The 27,200-nt window shown below is 46.2% G+C and overlaps 1 protein-coding gene across 2 annotated transcripts in view; it reads left to right on the top strand.

Annotated features, from left to right (window-relative positions):
- LOC144947317 (transmembrane and coiled-coil domains protein 2-like) overlaps window positions 1-27,200 on the top strand; it is a 76,049-nt gene that overhangs the window by 30,162 nt on the left and 18,687 nt on the right. The window contains exon 1 of one of the 2 annotated variants that reach the window (XM_078876569.1): window positions 22,728-23,548. The exons of the other annotated variant lie outside the window; for it this stretch is intronic. Within the exon in view, the coding sequence (XP_078732695.1) occupies window positions 23,498-23,548 (51 nt within the window). The 5' untranslated portion in view covers window positions 22,728-23,497. Of the gene's footprint in view, window positions 1-22,727; window positions 23,549-27,200 lie in introns of those variants that run through there. 2 annotated transcript variants of the gene reach the window in all.

Raw genomic sequence — 27,200 nt, 5'->3', positions numbered from 1 at the left:
GTTGGTAGCGCCCTCGCTTCCCATGCCAAAGGTCGCGGGATCGATCCCCGCGTCCTCCACAGGCGAATATATTTTTAAATCCTTTATATTAAGTTCGCTGCCACGCATACAAAAGGATTTATAGTGAAAAACTTTGTTTTTACGGGTTATACTTATTTGATCTCCTGACCACCTCACTACCCAGCAGGATTTGGGATTCTCACAGATCTATTCGCAATCCACCAACCCTTCTCTCCAAAGCGCTGGATCGCAGGCGTGCATTGCTACTGCACGCAACTTGATGATTTGAGTTCATGTGGACTAAGCACATTCGTCGATAACACTGTGCCCTCAATGAAAAACTTATCTAGAAATAGCAGGTGCTGATAAACAATTGTAGGGTCCCATAGATATAACAGGTGATGTTTCAGGCAATAGCCCTTCTTCCACTGCCCGAAGCGTCGCCTATTATTTGTTGCGTTTCCTTTCTGGGCAAGCGTTAATGACGAGCCGTGTTGATTCGTTTTTTACACGCTTTCTTTTAACTCACTGTCTGTTGTTGTATCCTCAAATCTTGTAATTCAATTTTAACCCACTTCCCAATGTGTTATCGACTGCAAATTTGGTATACTTATGTCATACTGATGACAATACTATATTCTATCATAAAAAATATGAAATATTTTTAAACATTATTTTTACACGCTTTCTTTTAACTCACTGTCTGTTGTTGTATCCTCAAATCTTGTAACTCAATTTTAACCCACTTCCCAATGTGGTATCGACTGAAAACTTGGTATACTTATGTCATACTGATGACAATACTATATTCTATCATAAAAAAACAATCTTTTAAAACATTATTTTTTACATGTATTGTTTCGGCTTGGGTCTAATTGTCCACGCTCAACTGACGTTGGCTCTAAATGACCAGGGTCCCTACGTTATGGCAAGCTTCGGGGCCACTTCCTGGAGTCGTGGAGATCTGCCATTACTAGTACATTTCATAAAAGCGTGTTTAAAAAAAAAAACATATCGTGCTCAAGCACGACTGCCAACAGTAGCACAATGTGTGTGTTTTCTTGTACCTAATGTATATAGAGCTGGAGTGGTGGCTTTTGGCCAAGCCCAGGTCTGGTTATGTGTGTGCCTACTCCAAGACTGGGCAGACACTGCTTTGCACAACGTCGCTGTGGAAACATTTGTATTTTGAAAATTCGGGTCATGGAAACGAGAGTTCCTTTTCAACAGACGCCCTTCCGCTCTCTCTCTCTCCCCACTTAGTTGCCTGACTGTGTACACCTTGTATATGTTGTGTACACACTGTGTGTGTGTGATAAAGCACCTCCCATATATAGTTTGCACTGTGTGGTGATTACTGCACAGTGAAAACCATTTACTCCTTGATTCCTCCACCTCCGTTAAAATCTCAGTCTACGAGACTTACTGCCTCGTCTCATCACCACTGTGTTCAACCATCACACTGGAGATCACGATAACTCAATCACGCACCAACTCACTCACCCACCCACCCGCTAGAGGTCGCAACCGGGTACCCGATACCCGTACCCTACCCGATACCCGGCTACCCGGGGGTAGGCCGTGAGTCACTGGTGAGTAACCGTTTGTCACTCATTTCGGGTAGGGTACGGGTAGAGAACGGGTACCTGTACCCGGCCGGGTACGGGTACCCATTTGCGACCCTGGTGCGGCCGGGTACGGGTACGGGTAAGGAATCAAAACCCGCTTGCGACCTCTGCCACCCGCTCACCACCACTGCAGCAGGTCACAACACCTTTCTTTGGCCTTCTTACCTCGCACCGCTACACTTTGGAATTCCCTCCGCCCATTGTCGTCTCTATTTCGAAGCTCTTATAACCTTGCTCAATTGAAGAAAACGTGTCGTCTCTTATCTCTTACCACTTTGATAGTGCTGCTTGTTGCTGGGCACTTGACGTTGTTGAGCCTGTGGGTCTGAGCTCAGTAACTATTTTTTAAATGTGATATGCACTTTGTGGTAATTTAGTGCGTGGTGTGCACTGCGTCACAGCGTGCCTTGTATACTTGGTGTTCACTTTGAACGCTACGTATACTCTACAATGGGGCGTTCGTTGTGTAGTCATTACTAGAAATCCACCTCTCGTGTGCTCTGTGGAGGTTATTGGTAAGCCTCACAGAGTATGCGTTTTGTGCAGCGTGGCAAAAAATCTTGCGGGCGGTGTGCAGTGTGTGGTAATCACTCGTAAACCACCTGCAGGAAGTATTATGAATGGTGTGCACTGTGATAATTATTAAGCAATCTCACCATATAAAACTAAACTAAAATTAAACCATTTTTATTTTACCGCATAAGGCCCACTGAGCTATTTAGCTCTTTGTCAGAGGCAACCTGGCCACAAATGATCACTCAACAAAGTGGCTTATCACGTGGAAATGTATCGCAGCCAAATACTTTAAACGCATGTTGGTTCTAAATGTGGAGGGGAAAACCGGGGGACCCAGATTAAAAAATCCACACGACCATGGGGAGAACACGCAAACTCCACATATACAGGTGTCAGGGTCGGGATCGAACCCACGACCTATTTACCAAGCGAGGTAGTTAACGTCTCGCCACCGTGGCACCCCATATATGTGCGTGTGACGTGCTCTGTGTAGAAAACTGCCGTGTAAAGTGATGATGATGATATGGTATTGTAGTTACGAAATGTGAAAAGCACACAGTGTGACTATAAACCTGAGATGCCTCATTGTCGATGAGCAGTCGGCGAGACAGATGAGTAAACAACGTTGATGAATGGTCAACATCCCCCTCCACCCACATCCACGAGCTCGGGATGCGCAGAGCTGACTCGTGCCTTACATAAACCCCCAAAAATAACCAGCCCGGGCTAGAGAGTGCATCATGACTAGCATGTGAGTCATGGCTAGCATGTGAGTCATGGCTAGAATGTGACTCGACGAACTCCATGCTTGGCTTGTGGAATTGCATCCTCTGTGCATTCTCTGTGCACAACTTGGTAGACAAACACCTGTGGGGTTTGTTTGGCCTGACCATGTTTGGTGCATTGTGAGCTGACCAAAACACTGCCGCGTAGTACTCTTTACTTACCCAGGAGAACTTAACTTGAGTTTGGAGGCTCCTTTTTTGGAGGGTTCTGCATGTCGAGATATTTTGGCAATTTCCTATCGAGTATGTTTTTTTGTAGACTGTATAGCTTTCTTCTGCTTGTTTCAGATAGCATTTTCCATTCCATGTTTGTATGGGACAGAATGTAACCGCTGGACATCATATTGCGATGGTGTCACATTAGATTAGTCAGTCCATCCAGAAAAACGCGGAGTTTTTTGGTGATTTTTGCGGGCAAAAATCGTTGATTATGCGGCACGTTTTCTTAAAAAATGCGATGGAATATGCGGGATATTTATGCAATTTTATGCGATTAAATTGCGGGAACTTGCAAAAATTGCGGGAACTTGCAAAAACTGCGGGAACTTGCAAAAACTGTGGTTTGATGAAAAAGAGAAAAAAAAGTGATTCCCCCAACACCCTATTCACTAGGCTACTACTTTAATGTAAAGAGTCATTTCTTATTACTTCCTATGATAAGCAAGCATACTACATCACAGAAAGTGCTGGGAATATTTAATTTCTCATCTTGTTTTATTTCAGACCTTAACAAACAGATGGCTCAAACTTACAAAACATTGAGTCGAACAAGTTCTGTAGCTTTACAAAATGAATATGCTACAACTTCTGTAAAAATGAATAAATAAAATATTAAAAAATAAAATGTGTGCTTCCTGTTTTACAGAGGTAGCTATACAAAACAGACATCTTCTGTTAAAATAAGTGTTTTCAGTGCACAGTAACGTAAGCAATACAGTAACAGTACAGTCTTACAGTAATGTAAATTTACATACTACTAACAAAAAAGTGCAATCTTACAACTGCTTTGCGCGGTCTTTTGCGCTTATGTTTCTTGGCAAATGAGAAAGATTTGCGGGCTTCATCATGGTTTCATTGGCATCGCGGGGTTTGCAGCTTTTCAATAATGTCGCGTAATGAGTGACGTCACTTCATAACGTTCCCATGGCAACAGGGGAAATGGCTGCGCTTGTGTGAAGTAAACGCAACATTTTTCAACTTTCTGCTAAGATATATGTGACTTTTTGCAACGAAAATGCGGGGATTATGAAATCATGCAAGCCCGCATATTTTGCGCGCGGAAATCTGCAATTTATGCGGCGAAAGTGCGGCGTATTTGAAAAAACGCGCCCCCCGCATAAATATGCGGACTTTGGCTGATTTTGCGTGGAATCATGCGATCGCATAATCGCGTTTTTCTGGAGGGACTGATTAGTATGCATGTATGTTGAACTTCTTTTGCATCGTACATAGCCAACCGTGCCAATCGTGACAACTGTGCGCTTGGCAGTACTCTACGTGTTTATGATTATGCCTACTGCCCTTTGTCAGTTCACAACTGGGTGAAGGCTTCACCACATTGTATTTCCTGGGCATTCATGACCATAATTCACCACGATGGTCAGTGCAGGTTGGTGAAGGCGAGCGTGGATGGGGGGATGCCCGGACTGGTTTGGATATCACTTGCCGCCACTAATTTTGAGCCAAGACCAGGAATTAAACTTAGGTCGCAAGGTTCACAGCGCAGTGCACGAACCACTGCGCCACCGCTCTCCCGCCCCCACTTTATTACTTCTACTGTAATACACAGCACTGTAGTATTCAATCACAGTGGATAGCACAGCAGATTAGAACTGTCAAGTTCCTCGAATTGAGGGTGTTCTAAAGTCGAGCGGTGTGGGGAAAGAAGGAGGAAGGGAAATGCTTCGTGCCGCATTATCGTAGTTGCGCACCGCGTACGTTCACCACTCCAAGCTCGAACGAGTAGCGAGACGCTTTTTAGTTTGACAGTCTTCTAAATTTGTTAACTTTTGTTTATCCAATCAGTACGCAAGAGTCCATCGTCGTGCAAGCATTGAACTGGGCACGGGCTGCCTGAGCATGGACTGCGTGCGACTCGCGGCTCTACCGCATACCTGTCAACCCGTACGGTTTAGCCGTATTCTTGTACAGGGAAATCGAGTTTTCAGGTCCATACGGCGTTTCAATACGGGCAAAAAAAATGTTTCTTTGTCTATTTGTTGTGTTTCTCCCTTGTGATGGGACTTTGTAGACTGAACGTTGAGATTTCTAAGGGCACGGGGTGACCAATAAGGTCTGAATTGGTCTTTAATAAGGTATGCGCACTGATGAGGGGTTGACATGTATGCTGCTGCACCATCGCTTGAATGGTTCATTTTTGTCACTCTTGTCATGGCCATCAGAGATCTACCTCCCGGCCATGGCGAGTTGGTATCCCGACCGCTACTCGGCTCCCTTCTTCACCAACCTCCCTTCTTCACCAACCTCGCCTGGACAGGGTGGTGTGACGCGTGGTTGAACAGCCAACCTGAATCCCCGTGACCGACAAGGCCTGGGCGATCTTCATTCATCAGTGGATTAATAGAGGACTCCACAATATTAATATTATTATGCAGTTGTGTTTATTTGACAGCGTGCAAGTCACACACTTTTTATGGGTAAACCTGTTTGGCTCGGTCACCCCACCCGTAGAATGGGAGTGACTTAGACCCTTCACGCGCGTGCATTTACAATCGTTGCATCACCACCCGCTTATTCAGGGCCCAGTTAAGCGAGCCGTGACTGTGGAAGTTGTTTAGATGAGCAATAAATAGCAGCAGATGGTTTAAGGGCATAAATCTTGTAGGACTAGGGGTGTGTGGATTCCTAAGAATCATATGCAAAATAGAAAACGTCATGGAATTTATGAAAAGTAGATTTCTTTCATTTCTCACACTTTTGGTTTATGAAATATGGAACTTTGCGCATATAGCATGCATTCTTATTTTGAAACTATTAACTTGCCAATAACTGGTAAAGTGGTCAAATGTTTCAATGCAGTCTCTGTGATACGTTCATTATAGAAAGGTTTCAAGTTGAAATACTGTTAAGGGGTCACATCAGCCCTTCTTTCTGGAGTTGATAAACAATTTCGTTTGGAAGTCAACGGTGGCTCTTTAATGCATAGACTGGTCCCTGCCATAAGAATGTGTCATTTTTCACCAATGGCTCGACACCACCAAGAAAGATGAGCTCCGTTCCATATCCGTTTGAGGGCAACATGGTGGCGAGATGTTAACTACTTTGCCTGGTGTACAGGAGGTCATGAGGTTCGCTCCCGACCCTGCATATCTCTCTCTCTCTCCCCGTGGTCGTGTGGATTTTTGTCCAGCTCCTCCAGTTTTTCCCCTCCACATTTAGAGTATTTGGCTAATTTCCACGCGATAAGCCACTTCGTTGAGCTATCATTTGTGGCCAGGTCGCTTCTGAAAAAGAGCGATATAGCTCAGTGGGCCTAACCTGGTAACATACGTAAAAAATTGTTTACTTTAGAGCAGAGGGACACTCTTGATCAGACTCATGCAAGTGTGGGAATTGAGCTGTCATCAGTACGATAGCAGGAATTGAGGAAGGTTAAGGAAAGGTTAATATTAGGCTCTCATGCAACAAACATTGCTCTCAGCGACACATTTTTACATGCAATTAAACATTTTACTGAGCTAGATTTGAAGCTTTCGTGACTGCAAGGATTCATACTCGTAGTTTTTTCGGTAAAGTCACGTAGGTAAAAAATGAAATTTAAATTTATTATTTTATTTTTATTAATTTTAATTTCATTTTTTACCTACGTGACTTTACCTAAAAAACTAAGAGTATTTTACTGAACTTCATTTTGACGTGACTTTTTGATGAATGAAAAAAATCCCAAACCATCCACCCACCATCCATGACCAGTCTAACGACTTGCTTGTTGGGGCACAGTGTTGACAGCTCTGATTGTGATCGTGTTCTCCAGGGTGGTCAAGATTTCTTATGACCCCCATTTCATTCTCTCAAACTTTATATTTTCAAGTAAGGATTATTTAATACAGAAATGAATATGTAATGGAAAACATTTTTGGGGTCAATTAATTGGGGGTCACGAGACATCTGGACCTGTACTTTGCCTGGTCTCACACCGCTCCCGCAGCAGCAGGTTGTGGTATAAACTTTTCGCAGTGTGCAACGTTCAGAATACAAGTCTTCCTGGAGCGTTCTCCTATGTAATTAATCGATTACTGACACATTTACGAGTGATCAAATTATCTGTAACTAAGTACATGAGCAGACTTTGTCCCGTCTTCCCATATTTGGCCCTCCACATAAAAGATGTAAGTTGCGTTTACCCGTACTTTTTTTTTACACAAATGCTTTTATTTATTTACTTGCAGAGACAGATGTGGGGAAGGAGAGATTACGTCTGTTTATTTATTTTGCTTATATTCTTCACAATGGTGCGCAATGATTACCGTAAATTACTTTAACAGTTTTTTTACAGTGCCGTATCATGCAGTGAGGGATTGGTGGCGCAGCGGTTAGCGTGCTGCACCACGAACCCGGCACGTGACCACCAATAGCAGTGAGTGACGATTATCTGAACCGGTCGTGGGGTCGAGACCAGCCTCAAATGAGTACCTGGTGCGCTGTGTAATTGTCGCCACTTGGGAGATCAAGGCAGCCGGTCGTGTTGCTAGCCACCCACTCCCTCATGCGCTTTCATAGGCTCTCATTAACAGCACTTGCCTCAAAAGTATGTTAAGGCTATACGGTGGATCTTTGTCTTTGCGATCTTGAGATTGATGGTCGTGACGAGGAAGTGAGTGTAATCGCAGAAAAGCCCCTTTTGCAGAGGAGCAGGAAGTTCTCACCGCTCAGGAATGTGGTGCTTCGTGACTCACCAGAACGGCGAGGTTACGTCTCGGCTGCAGGTGATGTCACCTTTGTCGACTGAACCGCACCGACGGGTTTGTTGCCATAAGCTCGTCCACCTCGTGGCACCAAGTGCAGGAATGGAGAGGGGGCGGGGTGGCGGAGACTTGCATTGGAGCAACGCCCACGTTTCGTTGACCATGGAAAACGCCTCAAGCAGGGGAGGAGGACCTCTTATTTAATGAGGGCCGAATCGTTTTCAACATCATCATTAACAGCCATGGTCAATCCACTGCTTGGTGAAGGCCTCACCAAGCCACCCAAACCGCCACCACATCTCACGTTCCTTGCGATGTAACAATACACCTAGGGGATTGAATACGACTTTCAAATATCTTTGGCAAGCAACAACATGTCAACACACACCTCAGTTACCTTTGTCACTGCAGGGGGTCCTCTGTTTCCATACTAGACTGTCTTTCAGAAACTCCTATGGTGTCAGATAGCTCAATTTCAAGATCACACCGGCTCATCCATTGACTCACTCATGCCTATTTGTCTTCTCACTCGACTGCCATTGACACACCCTCCTACCTCTCCACTCTCATCTCACTCTACTCCCTTCTATATCCTCTCCCATCTCTCCCTTCTCACCCCACTCTACTCCCCTCCACGCACTCTCCTACCTCTCCCCCCTCATCTCACTCTACTCCCCTCCACCCACTCTCCTACCTCTCCCCTCTCATCTGACTCTACTCCCCTCCACGCACTCTCCTACCTCTCCCCCCTCATCTCACTCTACTCTCCTCCACCCACTCTCCGACCTCTCCCCCCTCATCTCACTCTACTCCCCTCCACCCACTCTCCTACCTCTCCCCCCTCATCTCACTCTACTCCCCTCCACACACCCTCCGACCTCTCCCCCCTCATCTCACTCTACTCCCCTCCACTCACTCTCCTACCTCTCCCCCCTCATCTCACTCTACTCCCCTCCACACACCCTCCGACCTCTCCCCCCTCATCTCACTCTACTCCCCTCCACACACTCTCCTGCCTCTCCCCTCTCATCTCACTCTACTCCGCTTCACACACCCTCCGACCTCTCCCCTCTCATCTCACTCTACTCCCCTCCACGCACTCTCCTACCTCTCCCCTCTCATTTCACTCTACTCACCTGCATGCACTCTCCTACCTCTCCCCTCTCATTTCACTCTACTCCTCTCCACGCACTCCCCACTTCAGCAACCAGGGCTTTCTGTCGAAGCCCCCAGTTAACCTTCGCTCAGTGGGAGGTTGCTCGTTATCTTCTGCTGCCCCTGTGGTCTGGAACTCCCTTCCCCCAGCCGTCCGTGCTGTAGACTTACCTGCCCCGTTCAACAACAGGCTAAAGCCCTACCACACTCAGATGAGCTCCTACCCCCTCCTCCCCCCCTTAACTTGTATTTAAGAACTTGTATCTTGAAATTTTTTGCCTCACTTGATACAGTAAATCTAGCTGTGACGGTCCCACCTGATGACGGAGACTTGTGTTGCCTCCGAAACGTCGTGATTTATGATTTAATTTTATTTATATTATTACTTTTATTAATTTTAATTTAATTTTTTACCTACGTAACTTTACCGAAAAAACCTAAGAGTAGGCTAAAGCCCTCTTTTTTTCCCACAGCCTATAACCGTCTTTTAAATTATATTATTTGAGTCTTCCCATAGTTTATGTACAGCAGCTTGACATGCAATTGCATTTGTAGGCTGCTCCTGTATATGAATATGCACTGTATAGCAGAGGTGTGGACTCGAGTCATGTGACTTGGACTCGAGTCAGACTCGAGTCATGAATTTGATGACTTGCGACTCGACTTGGACTTGCATAACAATGACTTTGTCCCACCTATGAGATGTGGACTCGAGTCATGTGACTTGGACTCGAGTCAGACTCGAGTCATGAATTTGATGACTTGCGACTCGACTTGGACTTGCATAACAATGACTTTGTCCCACCTATGAGATGTGGACTCGAGTCATGTGACTTGGACTCGAGTCAGACTCGAGTCATGAATTTGATGACTTGCGACTCGACTTGGACTTGCATAACAATGACTTTGTCCCACCTCTGCTGTATAGTGCTCTTATAAAAGTATGCGTACTGCAGCAAATTCTAAATTTGGGACATACTGTGAGCCTTGGGAGCACACTGGTTCAGTTCGTGTCAGTCTGACTCGGCATCCAAGACGTTATTTTAAATGTCAAAGCAGGTGACGAACAGCACAGACAGCGTGTCTCTTTAGACAAGGGAGATCTGGGACAAATGGTCCTTGAGGGATGCAATGTACTGTAAATAACCGCTGATATGCGTGCAAAAATAAAATCTAACAATATATATTTGAGATTCTAAGAGTTGAATAAATACTCAAGGCTCAACCCAACTAAGGCATCTTTTGTTAAATGTAATATTAACAATAATACGGCAATTTTTTTCAACGGTTGTATTTAATTTGTTATCACAGGTAACATATCGAACATTTTGCAATTGGAACCCATTGTTCGTAATTGTTTTGATCTATTTTACTGTATTTACCAACCACCTGTAACCAAATCGCCCAGACTGCATGCGATCTCATGAGATCTTGGAAGCTCAGCAGAGTTGCGTTTGAATCGGCTTTGTAACTTGCTGACGCGCCCATACTGGACATTTGTGAAAAAGAGCTTCATGGCTCATCGGATTCCTCCAGTCTAAATAAAGATTCTCATTCTGCTTCTGGATGGCTCACCATGCATAGCATGTTGTATAGGCTGTCAAGCTATGTAGTGTGTTGCAGAGGGCAGTGCAGCAGAATCTCTTGTTGTACCATGCTACTGTGCCTCCACGTCCATGTGCCTCACTTTCCCCAACTCGCTCTGACCAGGGTGGTGAAGTGCGGTCAGAAACCTGCCATGGTGTGGGGAGGCCCTCATCTAGCAGTGATTTGACAAAAAGACTGCACTCTTACGTGTACACAAGTACAACCCAGATCTCTCCCGAAAATAGATACTGTGAGTCTAAAAGTCTCAACGGACAATCACATGGGTTCAATGAAGGCCTTGAGTAATGTGATCCGTTTATAACCGTGAATGAATGTGCGTCCGTTAGCGTTTGAGAAGGATGCACTTGCAAAATTCGTTGAAGTGTTTGTCTTGACTCAAGAAAAAAAGACAATTCTCGGTAGAAAAAAAAATCCCCGTGCCTGGCGCGATGTCAGAAGATACATTTTTTTGCGTTAATTTTCCTGCCCCGGAAATGTCTCGGAAAAAAAGTGGGCCCGGCTGCTTCCTGCGAGATTCCGTGTAACGGGGAGGGGTGGGATGACCGGTCGGCAGTGCTCGACCCTCGACGCGCTCCCACGATACGGACCGTTCAATTCCACTTAACATTTAAAATTAGTATTTTGTATTTTAATGGGTGGTGGTTTCTTCCACTTTCTGTTTTTAGAGAAGGTACCCACTCTCTCTTGCTCGGATGAAGAGCCTTATTTATAATTTAACACTTTCTTTCTCTGTAATTATATAAATACATTTAAGTTATGATTGTAATGGTAATTACGATGCACAATTTGTATTTATATAGAATCAAAATGCAACTTTATATCAGGGCGCCGTATAAAAAATAGTGTGACACACGCGTCATTTAGATGGCTGTATACAAATTCTTGGTTCTTTCGGTAAAGTCATTGTCTACCTATGTGACTTTACCGAAAGAACCAAGAATATGAATTCCTGCAGTCACGAAAGTTTTAAGTCAAACTGTATGGCTGTATCCAATATGCATAATACAGGTTGATCCATTTATCGATACCCCACTAAAATAATAGGGAGAAATTAGAGTGAGAGAAAATTACATTTAATTTCAAAGTCCCTTCCAGTCTCCCAGCAAGCCCACTTATTTCATATGTTAATGCTCTTCTACTTCTGTAAGATATGGAGCCAGCACTTTCACAAGACAGTATTCAATCACCTGCTGAGAAGAGGGTAAAGAGGGTCATGGGAAACGAGTGGAGTTTCTATAAATGAATCACCCCATACTCACTCGATGTTATTATAGGACCGTGAGAAGGGGCGACACGTTTGGGGGGAGGCCTTCATGCAGCAGTGGATTGATGATGGTGGATGATGATCATGATGATCATGATGATAAATACGCATTGACATTGACAGGGGAACAGCTTCGGAACAAGACAGCTGCAGACCTCTCCTCGGTGCCTGCAATCTAATCTCTTAAGTCGCCTGTGGTAAACATGGAGGCCTACGACGATGTATCGATTCTTACGCTCACGGCGCACGCATCGAATCGTGCATGCGAAAATCCATTATTTGAGAATTCTATATTTTCTACGTACTGTATGTATGTTGAACTTCTTTCGCACAGCATGTAGCCAACCGTGCTAATCGATGGTGCTGGTGAAGGACACAATCTAAACACAAAGAGCGGTGGTCATGAAGCAGCCATGACCGACACGGCTTGCGGAGGGCTTTATCTAGCAGTGGCTCATAGAGCTTTGGACAATAAAACAGCACCAATGTCCCCCAAATGACATTGAAAACAAATGTAATATCCTGGCTTTTGTTATCCGTGCAGTCATTGATGAGCGAGCAGGGACCACCAAACCTGCTACACTTGAGGAACCGGCACAAAGTCTGATTTTAACCCAGTTTCATCTCAGCAGTGGCGACCCGGTGCCCCAACTCCACAGCCATTACAGTCCCCCACAGCCACCAGGTCATCTCGACACGAGCGTTTTAAGCACTTGCTCTGTCCTTGTTCTCATAGCCTCAAGGCCGGCAACAACCACGCTTGAAGAGAAAATATAAATTCACAAATTCAGCCGTGCACTCATTTCAAAGGAACCTGTGAGGCCCCCATCATCCGTTTCCTTTGGGAACCCAGTAGCCCTTACCGCTGCTCTCAAAGCGGCATGTTCCATTTCTCACGGGGGGATTAACTGATCTGGTGGCACAGGCCACATTTGTTTGAGTGCTGCAAGCTAAGCAGACATTATGACATGCGCGTGCAATTCGTGTTGAATGTACATTTCGATTCTAACCGTGTATGCACGTGATTTAAGAGCCCTCTTTGGACTTGTGTGGTATTGTGATTTTGTCATCACCGGGGGAAGTTTTTTTCAATCATTGGGTACTATCTGCTAAAACATACGGCTCAAGCTATGTAAATGAATTCCTTAATCGATATATAGGGTAGCTTTTAGGACACAAACAAGAGGAAAAATCTGAAATGAGAGATTTTTTTATTTTAAGGCCCCCAAATCTCGATTTTAAGTGCCGCATAAAAATGTGTGTGTCATTCAGCAACCGTTCAAAATATAAGATTGCGGTTTTATTCATTTGATAGAGCATTAAACAGTAAATATATATTTTTAGATGTTTTAGATTCAAGTGGTTTAGAACGAAAAATTACGTATTGTATGATGTTCAAATCTGATTAATTCTAAAAAGGTAAAAGATAGGAGCTTCCCCTCAAAGAGTATTAAGTTCATTCATTGTTGTAATTTTCAATAAAAAAAGAAAGGACTCTTTAAATTCAGCGGTTTCCGATGGGTACGTCTTTAAATATAAGAAGTTAAATCAAGTTGTCAACAATTTTTGTGTCTTTTTCTAGAAAATTACAAATTTTTGGAGTATTAGTGTCTGATCATAGATTTTAAAAAATCACATCTGCCTAATTATTATATATTGAAAAGTTTTGTGTGGCAAAGACAGGCTTTATGAACTAGTTAACATAAATTTGAACAGACACTGATAAGTACTCAAAGAAGCATGTGGAGATGCATGCCTGGAATTACACCGAGTCACAAAAAGATAAACATTGATTAGAGAACGTGCGCATGTTAAAGACATCATATTGAGTCAAAATGAGGAACTCATGGATTAGAGAACATGCGCATGTTAAAGTCACCGCATTGTCTGTTAATAACAGTGGGCTTGGGCAAAAGACACGGGCACAAAGAGATGATTGATGGCCGATGGACGATCAAGAATATTGATGGAGTAGCAGCCGAGGGATGGAACGCATCTGAGAGTACTTCCATCGAGGAAATGGAGCGATGAAATCAGTTTGTGTGCAGGTGCAAGGAGATTTATTTGCGTCGCACAATCGTGAAAGATGGCGACTGCTTGGGAAGGCCTTCATCCAGGAGTGGATTATGGCTGACGATGATGATTACTCCGCAATATCCGTGCAGTGTGCCCATTGCCACCTCAGTGGGTGCCGTTTGATGTTTTGTCTTGTGTCGTTGGCGCCCGTTTGTTACTTCTCTCGGTCGATGGCAATTGGTTGTGGCAGGGCGACGTGACAGCCCGTGTTATTTGTTCCCATCTCATCTTCACGGCTACTCGCACTGCGGAAAAGTTGGGACGTGGGAGGCTGGGGGGGGGGTTACCAGGGGTCACCGGCCTGGGGCTGTCATAACCAGAGCGCCGGCTGAATGCAATTTGTTTGATGCAATTTTTACGTATCGGAAAATTAAAGTTAAATCGATGGAGCTCATTATGGCTGTAAACGCATTATGCGCGTCTGGCCTGGCTGCACGTTTGCATGGTCATGTAATGTATCTGGATTTTCTCGAGGCTCCTCTGGTTTCCTCCCACGTGAAGCAGAATTACTGAGTGAGGAATAGGACAAACGTCTCCGGCAGGACCCTCCTGAAAATGAGTCTTGGGACTCGGTTATAATTTAGTAAACGAAGGACATTTGTTGGGGTTTTTTCTTATCAACTAGAATAATTACAATATTTATAATAATGTCCCTCTCATCTGTGCTGCTGACTCCTTGTCCCTGTTAAAATATCAGTAAAAAATATCGTCTTGTCTTCTGCTTATCACTGCATGACCCCCCTCTCCGCCATTCCTTATGGTCAGAACGTCCCAATCATCTGTTGGAATTCACATACCGTCGTTGATTCCTCTTCTTCCTTCTCCTCCTTCAGCGGCCACTAATAATAATCGTTTCTGAATACGTGCGGCGATGTTAAAAGACGTACGCCTCGGTATGCGTGAGCAGCCAATCGAGACCCCGGGGGCTGCCAGGCATGCGGGGGTTCGGATAAAAATACCGCCTTTAAAAAGAAGCGCGCGTCTGCAGCCAGCACAACGTCTGTCACTCGCGCGGGTGCACTTCGCAGCTGCTGCCAGTGACAACAATTAAATAATGGGGGTGGCGGGGTGAAGTACTGTTCTGTAACCCCTGAAGGATTGTAATACGAATTGGCCAAAGGCAGGGGTAACGATATGGACAGTCTTGGGCCAATAAGGTTATACGAATCTGGTCACGCGCACACACGTACGCTCCTGTTGGACTTGAAAACACTCACCCAACTTTGGCTTTCAAATAAAGGTGAAATGAAGGGCGTCTTAAAATTCGGACGATACGACACCATTTAAGAGTGTAGGCTCGCCAGGTGAATGGGAAATGTATGATTTACAATGTATGCGTATCATATGCAAATCTTACCTCTGAACAAATCACCTTGCGAGTCGTGAGGGTTATTTGACCATAATTTACCACAGTGTTCAGTGCAGGCGGGAGAAGGCAAGGGTCATAGACGTGGGAGCATAGAAGTCAAGTCCAACAATGGGGTTTGCTGGACTGCCCTCTGCTGCTGCTGCAGTTGCTGCCCCACGTACGAGACCAAAATAAATCATGACCCAGAATTTCTGGAGTATGGTTGTGAATTGTCCTCCACCTGGCACAGACCTATGCAGTTGTGTATCTTCAGGTCAAATTTGAATCATGCAGCCTGCAGTACCGATGCCAACATATATAAATTTATGAGGTGTGTAATACCTATCCACCAAGGGGGTTAGGTGGTTATAAGAAGACCCCCTTCAGTGCTCGGGCCCTCGGCAACAATAACAAACAAAAAACTTGCCAGCACCACATTAGCGACCGCAATGACGGAACGCGGTCTTAGTTTCCCCTTTCACACGCTTCGCTGCGGGCTTGCGGGAAGGCGGCGCGATGGGCTCGTGATATGAGAAAAACAAAAAAAAACGAGAAGCCCACCAACAACGAAACACCAGCCCCCCCACCCCCGCTGTGCGGCATTGCCTCATGCAATCTGAGACGTGAAGATTCTTTCTGCCCTGCCGCTGATGTAGAGGCCGCACATGCGCATCGGTTCCCTCCCCCGTTTTCCCAGAACGGGTCCGCGTGGCCGAGGCGTGACTCCGAGTAACCCCAGGGCCGGGCCCGTCTCAGGTTTTCCAGCCGTGCCTGCCAAACTCGCCTCTCGCGTGCTGGTGGTGGTGGTCGTGGTGGGGGTGGGGTGGGTGGGGCCTCAAGGCCATGGGCCATGGTGTACAGACAAAACAGCGCGGAGCACTTTGTCATGGACGGCGCAGGTGCATTAATGAAAGAAACTGGAATAAAATTACTACAAAAATATATAAAGTAAACTATTTTTTTTATTTTACCAGGTAAAGCCCACTGAGCTATATAGCTCTTTTCTCAAGCGACCTGGCCACAAATGATAGGCCAACGAAGTGGTTCATCATGTGGACATTTATAGCAGCCAAATACTGTAAGCGCATGTTTCTAAACGTGGCGGGAAAAACCGGAGGACCCGGAGAAAAAAAAAACACGCAATCACGGGGAGAAGATGCAAACGTCATGGTCAATCCACTGCTGGATGAAAGCCTCCCCAAGCCGCCGCTACCTCTCGCGATTCTGTGCTGTAGTTATCTGCCCAGCACCTGAGCGCAAACTTATTTTATCGCTGTCTGCTCGGCGGACGTTTTTTCTCTGGGGCACGTTCTGTTCCCTGGTTGCAACTCGGTTATTCCGTAGTTGAGTGGTGTGCGGAGAGAAGCAGAAAGAGAAGTGTTGCGAACTGCATTTGGGTTTCGGTTGAGATGTATTTGCAGACACATGTCTTGTGTTTGCACGCATATTGAGGTGGTCCCCTGTGTGAATAATAGGAAGATAACCATGTTTGTGTGAATAAGGTGAAGGTTTATTCATTCATAGCGTGTAAAGTGGTGAAATGCTTTGTAAGCACACAGGCATACTGACACATCCAGGCTGCAACTGATAAAAGTTTAACGTAACACTGACAATGTGTGTTTTATATTTTTTGGGAATTTTTCCCAAGTTTATCCCAATTGTGCTGTTGGCGTCACGTCATGAGGCAAAGAATCCATTCAGTCCCCTCGCGAAACAGTTTGGACTCTTTGTGTTAGAGAATGGCCCACAGAAGCGGATACTCCAGAGCTACTTCTGAAATAACTTCAAGTCACCTCTGGTCCAAACGGTAGGGAGCAGCACTTTCCCGCTTTATCTAAAGCATTGGAATTTCCACATTTCTATGCCATGGGCCTGTGTGACGAATTGGAGTTTAATTCTCACACGAGTATTGCGATTTGCAAAGCGCACTCTATTCTGGCACTCTGCTCATAATAAAAAAAAATGGTGTGATGTACAAGCGCATGTATAAATACATTTACAACCATCGTGATTCACACATCTTGGTACCATAAATATTTATACTGTACTCATGTTGCGTGCAGTCGGATTGTCTACCCCAATACCTGCTAATTGAAAACTTCTCACATGCCGACATAATTCAACCCTGATAGTGCTTTTAAAGTATCAAGTTGTGAATTGCTGCGTCCAACCATAAATCAGTCAATCTGCTCTGGTAGAGCCATTGCCTGAAATGTTATCCTGCAATATAATTGTCATTTGTCGTTAACGCAATGACTTATGAATCAATCACCGACAATGCGCACTATCTCATCACATCTCGGAAGCTAAGCTGATTTGACCCTGGCTAGTGCTTGCATGGGCGACTGCCAGGCATAGCTGGTGTTAAAGACTCCCCCCAGGGGGACGTGTTGGGCGGCAGAGAGCCGGTGCAGCAAAATCCATTGTTGTACTGTGCTCTGTGCTCCCTTGTCTGTGCTCCACACTTTAACCGACCCTTTGCAACCAGCGTGGTGAAGCGCAAACCTCAACGACCAGCGTGTTCCAGGGAGACCCTCATCCGGAAGTGAATTGAAACAAAGGACTGTGTGTACAGCCGTAAATGTGGCGAGTTGAAATTTGTTACTGACTAAAACCAGGCAGGGTCTGTCTGGGTCGGAAAATATTTCCGCACCCGGCACACCACATCCGGTATACCTCAGCTTTTGGCTGTCGCTGTCACCTGCAACAATAAGAAGAAAGTATTCAGTGAGAAATCTTATAACGGCTGCACTGTGTTCCTTCGAAAACCCGCAATGGATCCGAACACAGGGCAACGCACACATCTCTTGATATCAGGTCGGTTGGCCGGTCCAGGCTTATATTGAGAAGAATATGACACCGTGAACACCAGACAGCTGTCATCTTGTAGATGTAGTGCCACGTGGTAGGGCAGTGCCCCCCAATTTTGATATAGTGTGGTGAAGAGCAATGGACTTCAGACCCCCCCCCCCACTCTCTTCACTGTATGACAAATAGGTCGGGCCAAAATGGCTTAATGTTAACAGCATAAAGTCAAGCCATGGCATATTCAAATTGAAATGCGTTCATGTTTACTTGTTTAAAAACTCACATTCCTAACTAACACTTTGGCCTTGGTCCTTCTTCACAGCAGCACATAGGCCAGAGGGTTGTGTGCTGTGAGGAAGGGCCAATGCCCGTAACGTTGCCGATTGCATAGTTTGCCTTTAAAGACTACGGTGGTACCGACGAATGTGTGGAGTTTTGTTATTTGTGCTTGTGCGCCACTGCCAATGGAGTATTGCAAAATGTGTGTACTGTATGTAAAAACAGAAATGCTGAGTGGAGGAAATATGGTACCCTGTAGCCAAGTGGGTGGCCGCAGTTTGTTTCTCAGACACGGCTAACATTGGGCACCAGCCACGGTGGCTAGGAGATGTTAACTTCCTCGCCTGGTATACAGGAAGTCGTGGGTTCGATCCCGACCCTGACGTTTGGAGTGTGCGGTGTCTCTCTCCCCGTGGTCGCGCGGATCTTCATCCGGGTCCTCCGGGTTTTCCCTTCATATTTAGAAACATGCGTTTAGAGTATTTGGCTGCTATACATTTCCACACGATAAGCCCCTTCGTTGATGTATCATTTGTGACCAGGTTGCTTCTGAAAAAGAGCTATATAGCTCAGTGGGCCGTACCTGCTAAAATATATATATTTTTAATAGTTTACTTTATAACATCAGTGGCGAGGGATATCTCCCCCGCCCCCACTCCACAACGACAGAGTAATTTCGAACCTCCACTTACAAAAGGTGTTTGCACTGTCCACCGTATTCATATCTAAGGCAGAAACGAGTTTGAATTCCAGTTCACAAGAATGAACTACTTGAGGTATATAATTTGCACATAATTCCATTACACTGCTATTCTATTGTTAGCGCACAATTCAGTGAATGTATTGTGAGCGTTGGAGTTTACTTTAATAGATTTATAGTTACCGCGTGCTGTGTCGGTGATGGCGGGTGATGTCAAAAGTAGGGGTTGATACAACTCTTCTGTTCCGTCAGTGACCAAATCACTCAGAATGCACCCGATCTCATCAAGCCTGGGAAGCTAAGCAGGCTTGAGCTTGCACAGTGGATGGGCGACGGCCATGCATAACTGTTGTTATAGGCTGCGTGTTGAACAGGGTCGTGCAGCAAAAGCAATCGTTTCCGTACGGTGCATGTGTTGTCGTATTTTATGGCTTTTCACCTTCACCAAGCCACACTGCCCAGCATGGTAAAGTATGGTCAAGTAACTCTCTCCACGAAGCGCATGGCGTTGGGAGGGCCCCCTCAGTCAGCAGTGGATAAACAAAGGGCTGTACACGTGCATGACCATGCGTGCGTGCACTCTTTCGTGTGGTAGCTAAGTCTTTGTAGTTGTTGGTGTCGTATGGCTTTGGCAAATGTTTGGTTCCGGTTTGTAACTTTGCGTGGTCGGCGATGGAAAGCACCGACCTTGAAGAGACTGTAAGATGAAAAAAACTGATTTGCTGCTGCGTTGGCAGTTGTGCACCAGCACAAATAACCAACGAAACTCATTCGTCAAGAACACTTCGGCCTTAAAAATAAAATAAAAAGTATGTTGTATGCGACATTTTGAGCAATGACCCTTTGTAGGAAATTAATAAAGGGCCATTTCTGGAAACGTCACCTATTATATTGTTCTTCGTTTAAGCACAATGCCCCACGAGTTTCTTTGTAGGATCTAAAAGTCGGCTCGGATTTTTCCTTTAAGCTATCAAATTTCGGCAGCTCGGGGTGAATGGGAACTGACTTCAGACCACCATAAACAGACATCGTCCGAGTTGGTCAGTTGGCAGCATTTACCCGCGTAACAAAGTTTGTCGTACGGAGCGCAGTGAAGCCTCATTTCTCGCCCCAATTAAAACGGGCAACTCCGTGGTTTATGAACACCGTCGGCTTTCGCGACCAATGTCATCCATAATAGAGGTCTTTTGGGTTAGATCGTTGAAAGTTCCGCCGCGCGTCTCGCCGATGGTCGGACCCGAGCTTTGAGGGCTGGCCGAGTGGCTGATGGCGGGAGAGAGGCAGTCGCCGAATGCGTTGGGTCTGATGTCAGGCGACGGGGTCAGGTGAGTGACTCCGTCACCTTGTCTCGACGACGGTGCCGGCCCCCGAGTTGTGTGCGTTGTTTTGGGGCAGTGGAGCAGTGGTGGTGGTGTTGTGCTCGACGAACTACGCTATGAACCCGACGATGGCTGACCATCCGAGTTCAATTCCGGTTACGGCTGATGCGAGTGGCGAGGGATGTCCATTTTCTTAGGTTTTTTCGGTAAAGTCACGTCGGTAAAAAATTTAAATTAATAAAAGTAAAATAAAATCACGACGTTTCGGAGGCAACACAAGCTTCCGTCTTCAGGTGGAACCGTCACAGCACGATAGCTGTATCAAGTGAGAGAAATTCCAAGAAAACAGTCCTCACTTGATACAGCTTGATACAGCTATCGTGCTGTGACGATTGTGACGATGCTGTGACGGTTCCACCTGAAGACGGAAGCTTGTGTTGCCTCCGAAACGTCGTGATTTTATTTTATTTTTATTTTACTTTTATTAATTTTAATTTTTCACCTACGTGAATTTACCGAAAAAACCTAAGAATATGAATCCTTGCAGTCACGAACGCTTCAAATCTAGAGGGATGTCCAATCGGAACTGGTCTTGGTCCCCTGCACCCAACACTCCCTCCCACGCACCACTTCACCAAACCACACTTACCAGCATGGTGAAGTATGATTAAGCAACTCCCCATCAAAATCTTAATTTATCTTGGAGGATACTCTTTGGTTCTTTCGGTAAAGTCACGTAGGTGAAAAATAAAAAATAAGATTAAGAAAAATAAAAATACTAGTTGTAATTTTCACACCTGATGATGAGTGCTTGTGTTGCAATCGAAACATCGTGATTTTATTTAGTTATTTCAATTTTTGTATTCTTATTTATTTTATTTTTTCACCTACGTGACTTTACCGAAAGAACCAACGAGTATGGATCATTGCGGTCACGAAAACTTCAAATCTAGAATCATCTTGGAGGAATCCGACGAGCGATAAAGCGGTTTTTTTTTTACCCCCCATACATGTCCCGTAATCGCGTCCACGCAACGTGGGGAGTGTGACCTCCATCCAGCAGTGGATTGACACAGTTCAGTGCATTCCTATTTCGGAGAACAGTTGCGTGTCCGCCAATCGTTGAAAGACGCACCCTCCTCCACGTGCCTCTGAAACGCTTTGGCGACATAACCTGGCGTCAACATTTTGGCGAACTCGAGTGGCGGGCGTCAGCCTCGAAGTTTTCTCGCGACGCGTCGGTGGCTCTGAAGTGACCCTCGCGACGGTGACAACAAGGGGGGTAGGGGAGCCTTACGATGTCATCACTGCCGGATTATACACTGGTCAACAAAAAAAAAATTCTGGCCTGGAATTTTGCAGCTGTTCTAGACTAATTTCAGGGTGCTGATTCCAAATCTGATCTCGGATTTGCTCTATCGCATCTCATTTTTATGCTATCGGCATACCCCATTTTCATTGATTTTACCCGAAATTAACTCTGTCACTTATGATTGCAAGTTGTTGCGAGTCAGTGACTGCTTTAGTGCTAAAGTATGGTGCTGTATTTTAGGATAGTGTGTTTATAATATCATTTTATGTAGATATCCACATTTATTTAAAATCATTCTTCTGCAGTTTTTATTGAAAATGCAATATTTGATATCTCAAAAACCTGATGTGATAGACAAAAACTGATGCCAGATTTGGAATCAGCACTCCAAAATTACCTTAGAACCGTTGGAATACCTTATGCCAGAACAAGTGTGTTGACCAGTGTTATCCCAGTAGCACAAGTAGCTACACAAGCTACGGGCCCCGCACTTTCAAGGGCCCCGGGCTAAACGCTTTCAAGCTATCCATTCCGGTTCAGTGATTCTGCACTTGCTCTTCAACTTTTATGAACGACCGCGTGTTTAAGGTTAGCGATTTGTCGTATTATCTGACCGTATTGCAAATGAAAAAATACAAGTAAAAAATGTATTTTAATATTTACGTATCTTTTTTAAATGTAGAGTCCCTTTATAACAACATATGCTACAGGCCCCGCACTAGGTTAAATCCGGCACTGGATATCATGTCATCACTCTACAGGCGTTTGTTCTTACAGGAGTTTGTTCTACGACAAACCACCACCATCAGAAGAAGGAGGTTTTAAACAAAAATTATATTAAATATTAACACGACTCATCCGCAGGCAGGGAGGGAGGGGAGGGAGGAGAGGGAGGGGAGGGAGGGGATTGACCCGCCCCGCGCCTCCTATCTCCTCCCCCCTCGTACACAGCCGGCTCGGGGAGATGAAGCCGACAGCCCCGGCAGTCAGATCTGGGACGGAGGGGAGCCCGCACGGCTGCCTCTCTCTCTCTGTCTGTGCAACGTCGCTCGTTAACTCTCATAGAGCAGCCGCGAAGAATAGCGGCCGCGTCGGCGTTGTGTGCAAGCCCGCGCTGTGGTTAACATAGCGCGGCATAGGGAGAGGGGGGGATTGTGAGAGGTGGTGGAGCGAGCGAGAGAGAGAGGCTCAGTCAAAGTTGGCCTTCAACTTTGGAGCGCGCGGCGGCGTTGGGGTGTACGGACTTACTGTACGGGAGGTCACTTTGTATTAGTCGAGCATCATCAAGCACGAGTGTGTTGTCCCCATCTCCTCCGAGGATTATAGCACGGTTGGCTAGCTACGTACGGTGCGAAAGAAGTTCAACACGGTGCAAGCATTCTGGTAGTTGGTGAAAGTGCTGTAGTTTTCATTGGAACATAAGTAGCAGCAGGAGGACCGTCAACATTGGGTCGACAATCAGCGGCAGTACAATTCCATATTTTTGAAAGCCGCTGTGTCATCATCAGCAGTAGCAGCAGCAGCACAGTCGTCGGCAGTACCGTCATCAGCAGCAGTATTTATAGTAGCAGTATCACAAGCAGCATCGGCATACGTTACCGTCGGCTTGCCACCCCAACGTGGGCTTTAAACCGCTTGTAAGCGACTCGAGTGCAAGGCCAGGCAGTGTTCTTACGTTACAGGCTACGTCAGCGATACGGCGTTTACTCTACAGTACATATAGACTGTATTGAAAGCGCGTGCTGCCGAGTGGACATGCCGGGCCGCCTTCGCCATGGTCATGCACTGGAAGAAACGTCGCGAGTCGAAGCAGGAAGACTCCTCGGTGAGTTTGCGTCGGCGCTGGGAGAGACAAAGGCGGCCGGGCGTGGCGCTGCTGTTCACACCAACCCCTCCCCCTCGTGCGCCTTAATGGGTGCTCGCTAACAGTGCAGTGCTTGCCCGAGCAGTTTGCTCAAGGCTGATACGGAGGGGGTGGTGAGTTGGGGGGGGTCCTTTGTGACTGCGCGTGGCACCGTGTTGTGTGTGGCATTTTGTACTCGGTGCTCGCTAACAGCACTTGCCCCCAACATGTTAAGGCTATACGGGGGAGCTTTACCTTTGTAACGTGTATCTGTGCGCATGTTTGTGGTAGTTGTGTGTTACTGAGGCGCTCGCTAACAGCACTTGCCCCAACATGTTAAGGCTATACGGGGGATCTTTACCTTTGTAACGTGTATCTGTGCGTATGTTTGTGCTAGTTGTGTTGCTGTGAGGTGCTCGCTAACAGCACTTGCCCACAAACATGTTAAGGCTATACGGGGGAGCTTTACCTTTGTAACGTGTATCAGTGCGCATGTTTATGCTAGTTGTGTGTTACTGTGAGGCGCTCGCTAACAGCACTTGCCCCAACATGTTAAGGCTATACGGGGGATCTTTACCTTTGTAACGTGTATCTGTGCGTATGTTTGTGCTAGTTGCGTTGCTGTGAGGTGCTCGCTAACAGCACTTGCCCACAAACATGTTAAGGCTATACGGGGGAGCTTTACCTTTGTAACGTGTATCAGTGCGCATGTTTATGCTAGTTGTGTGTTACTGTGAGGCGCTCGCTAACAGCACTTGCCCCAACATGTTAAGGCTATACGGGGGATCTTTACCTTTGTAACGTGTATCAGTGCGCATGTTTGTGGTAGTTGTGTGTTGCTGTTAGGCGCTCGCTAACAGCACTTGCCCCCAACATGTTAAGGCTCTACGGGGGATCTTTACCTTTGTAATGTGTATCTGTGCGTATGTTTCTGGTAGTTGTGTGTTGCTGTGAGGTGCTCGCTAACAGCACTTGCCCCAAACAGTCCGTTCAGGTGAGACGACAGAGAGAGGAACCCTTTGTCTCTCTGATGGGTAGGGCGTAATGGGGCACCGCTTCGGGCACTTCACTACGAACCCGGTAACTCGAGTTCGATCCCTCGCCCTAAGGTGACATCTCTGTGACAAGTTGTATCTGAACCTGTCACAGTGCCCTTTCCCTGTGGGTTGACGGAGCCTTAAAAGAAAACCGCGTTGCGGTGCTGTGTTGGGGGTGGGGGGAGACGGGATGGTAGCCGGGCGTGTTGACTCCGTCGTGGTGCTACACGCCATACCGCCACTCGCCACATGTGCTGTCGTGTCTGCCGTAATAGTATATACCTGTCAACCCCTTATCAGTGCCTTCCTTATTACATACCAATTCAGACCTTATTGGTCACCCCGTGCCTTTATAAATCTCAATGTTCATCCTACAAAGTTCCTTAACAAGAGAGAAACACAAACAAATAGACAAAAACTTTTTTTTGCCCGTATTGAAACGGCGGTACGCAGTAATGGCCCTGAAATCTAAATTTCCCTGAAATCTAAATTTCCCTGTACAAGAATACGGGTAAGTCGTATGTGTTGACAGGTTTTTGCCAACAATACCTGTCCCTTTCGTTTGTTTGTTCTCAATCTGGACCAACGGGTCCTTAATCCGAACAGGGATCCTTGGTATTGATAGGGATAATTTTAGTTCTTGAATGAGGAGAGGGCCTTTTAGTTTTGAAGTGCCAGGGGTTCTTGGTTACAACAGCCGTTGCCAGTTTGAACAGGCGTCCTCACTCTAAAACATGGGCCGCTTGGCCTGCAAGGGGGGTCCTCGAGTGAAGATTATGGTGGGAGGCTTAGGCTAACACAGCGAGTGGCTTAACTCCTAACAGTGAAACACGGTGGGGGGGGAGTCGGAGTGAAGGGCGTGGATTGCGCAGGGTCGCTCCTTCAGCAAGGCTTGGTGACTTACAGCAGCACCTACCTAACAAAGAAGGACAAAGACTCCCCTCCCACCCCGTAGTGCCTTAACAGACTGTTGGGAAAAGTGCTGTTAGCGAGCACCTATGAAGGCCAGAACGGTACACGAGGGGGTCGGTGGTCAGCACCACGCCCGGCCGTGTTTGTCTCCCCAGTGGCGATGTTTACACACCATACCAGGTACTCATTTGAGGCTGAGGCTTGGGGAGGCCCAGGACCGGCTCGGATAATCGTTACTGGTGTTGGCCGTGAGCGGGAATCTAACTCGGGGGGGAGGGCGGGTTTGTAACGCAGTGCGCTAACTGCTACACGACCGCTCCCCACTTCCTAACAGTGAGTGCACACACTGGCACAATAGCAACAGTGCCTCCTCATCCTGTGGTCTCTGGCCATAAGAGCAGTCATCCCGTCATGCCTCGCAAGTGAAGTGACATCACCACACCGCGCGTGTAATCCATTGTCCACCAACAGCTCAGGAAGAGTCGTAAACATTGATGCCATTTTATCTCAGACGGCAGCATAGGAACACGGGACGGTTGCACCGTAGAATGGGTTATCAGTGCACTATAGCCCCTAGGCAATGCCAAACTGTCCCTACAGTGATCCGAGAGGGCTTGTCCAATGACTCCCCAGAGGTACGAGGCAGTAGCCTTGTTAGGCGATAATTCCTGGACCGCACTGGTGAGTCCCAAAAACAGTGAAACTGGTATTGTGCAATGGTCCCGCTGGTCTGCTGCTGTCAACATTAAAATAGCCTCAATTTTGACAACTCCTGAGTTTGTGGTGTGTGTGCATTATACACGCAGTGTGGTCATGTGACATGATAAGCCAGGCATGATGGGGAGGACCGATGCCATGGCCGAACACCACTTGCTGTCGAGAAATCATCTCTGTGTATGCACTGTATTGTTACACTCGTATGTTTCCAGCCCACGCTCACTTTTCGGTCTGATAAGTCCCCTCGTCGTCGTTTGCAGAAAGTGTTTACGATGTGGTTTGATGTGGACTTTGTTAACAGGACAGTGGGGGGGGGGAAATCGCACTAGACTGCTCAGTGATTTAACTCGATAAAGTGACCCAACACCCCCGCCCGTGCCTCGAACCTAATGGGAAAATTCCAAAGCGGAGTAACTTGAGAATGAACATAGCGCAATGTAAACAGCAGTCAGCTGTTGGGCTTCAGTCCGTCCACAGACTGCGCTGTGAATGTTCTTGGGCTGCGTGTGTACGATTGGTATGTGCCTGGTGAACGGATCCACTCAGAGGTTTTCACAACACAGTGCTGGTTCACAGCTGAACTCACTGCACTTGAAACCCCCGTTTAATCACCATAGCCAGTTGAAACCTGGATTCGAACCCAGGGTCTCTCAGTGGTTGGTGGCTCATTGTCTGTGACCTGGCATCAACTTGACCTGGCATCAACTTAACCTGAGACGCTCACCCAGCCTCGCTGTTGAGATGTTGGGGTTGGATCTCGATATCAGCTGCATGCAATTAAACCGGTTACTCACATGTTGCAAGTTAAACTAAAAACTAATTTTTATTTTTTTTTATTTTACCAGGTAAGGCCCACTCAGATCTATAGCTCTTTTTCAAAAGTGACCTGGCCACAAACGAGAGCCCGATGAAGTGTGTTATTGTGTGGAAATGTCTAGTTGCCCAATACTCGAAATGCATGTTTCTAA

Source organism: Lampetra fluviatilis, chromosome 44 (assembly GCF_964198595.1).
Source record: "Lampetra fluviatilis chromosome 44, kcLamFluv1.1, whole genome shotgun sequence".
NCBI classification, from domain to species: Eukaryota; Metazoa; Chordata; class Hyperoartia; order Petromyzontiformes; family Petromyzontidae; genus Lampetra; species Lampetra fluviatilis.
The sequence above is the reverse complement of the archived record's forward strand: the minus strand, read 5'-3'. Positions and strand labels throughout refer to the sequence as shown.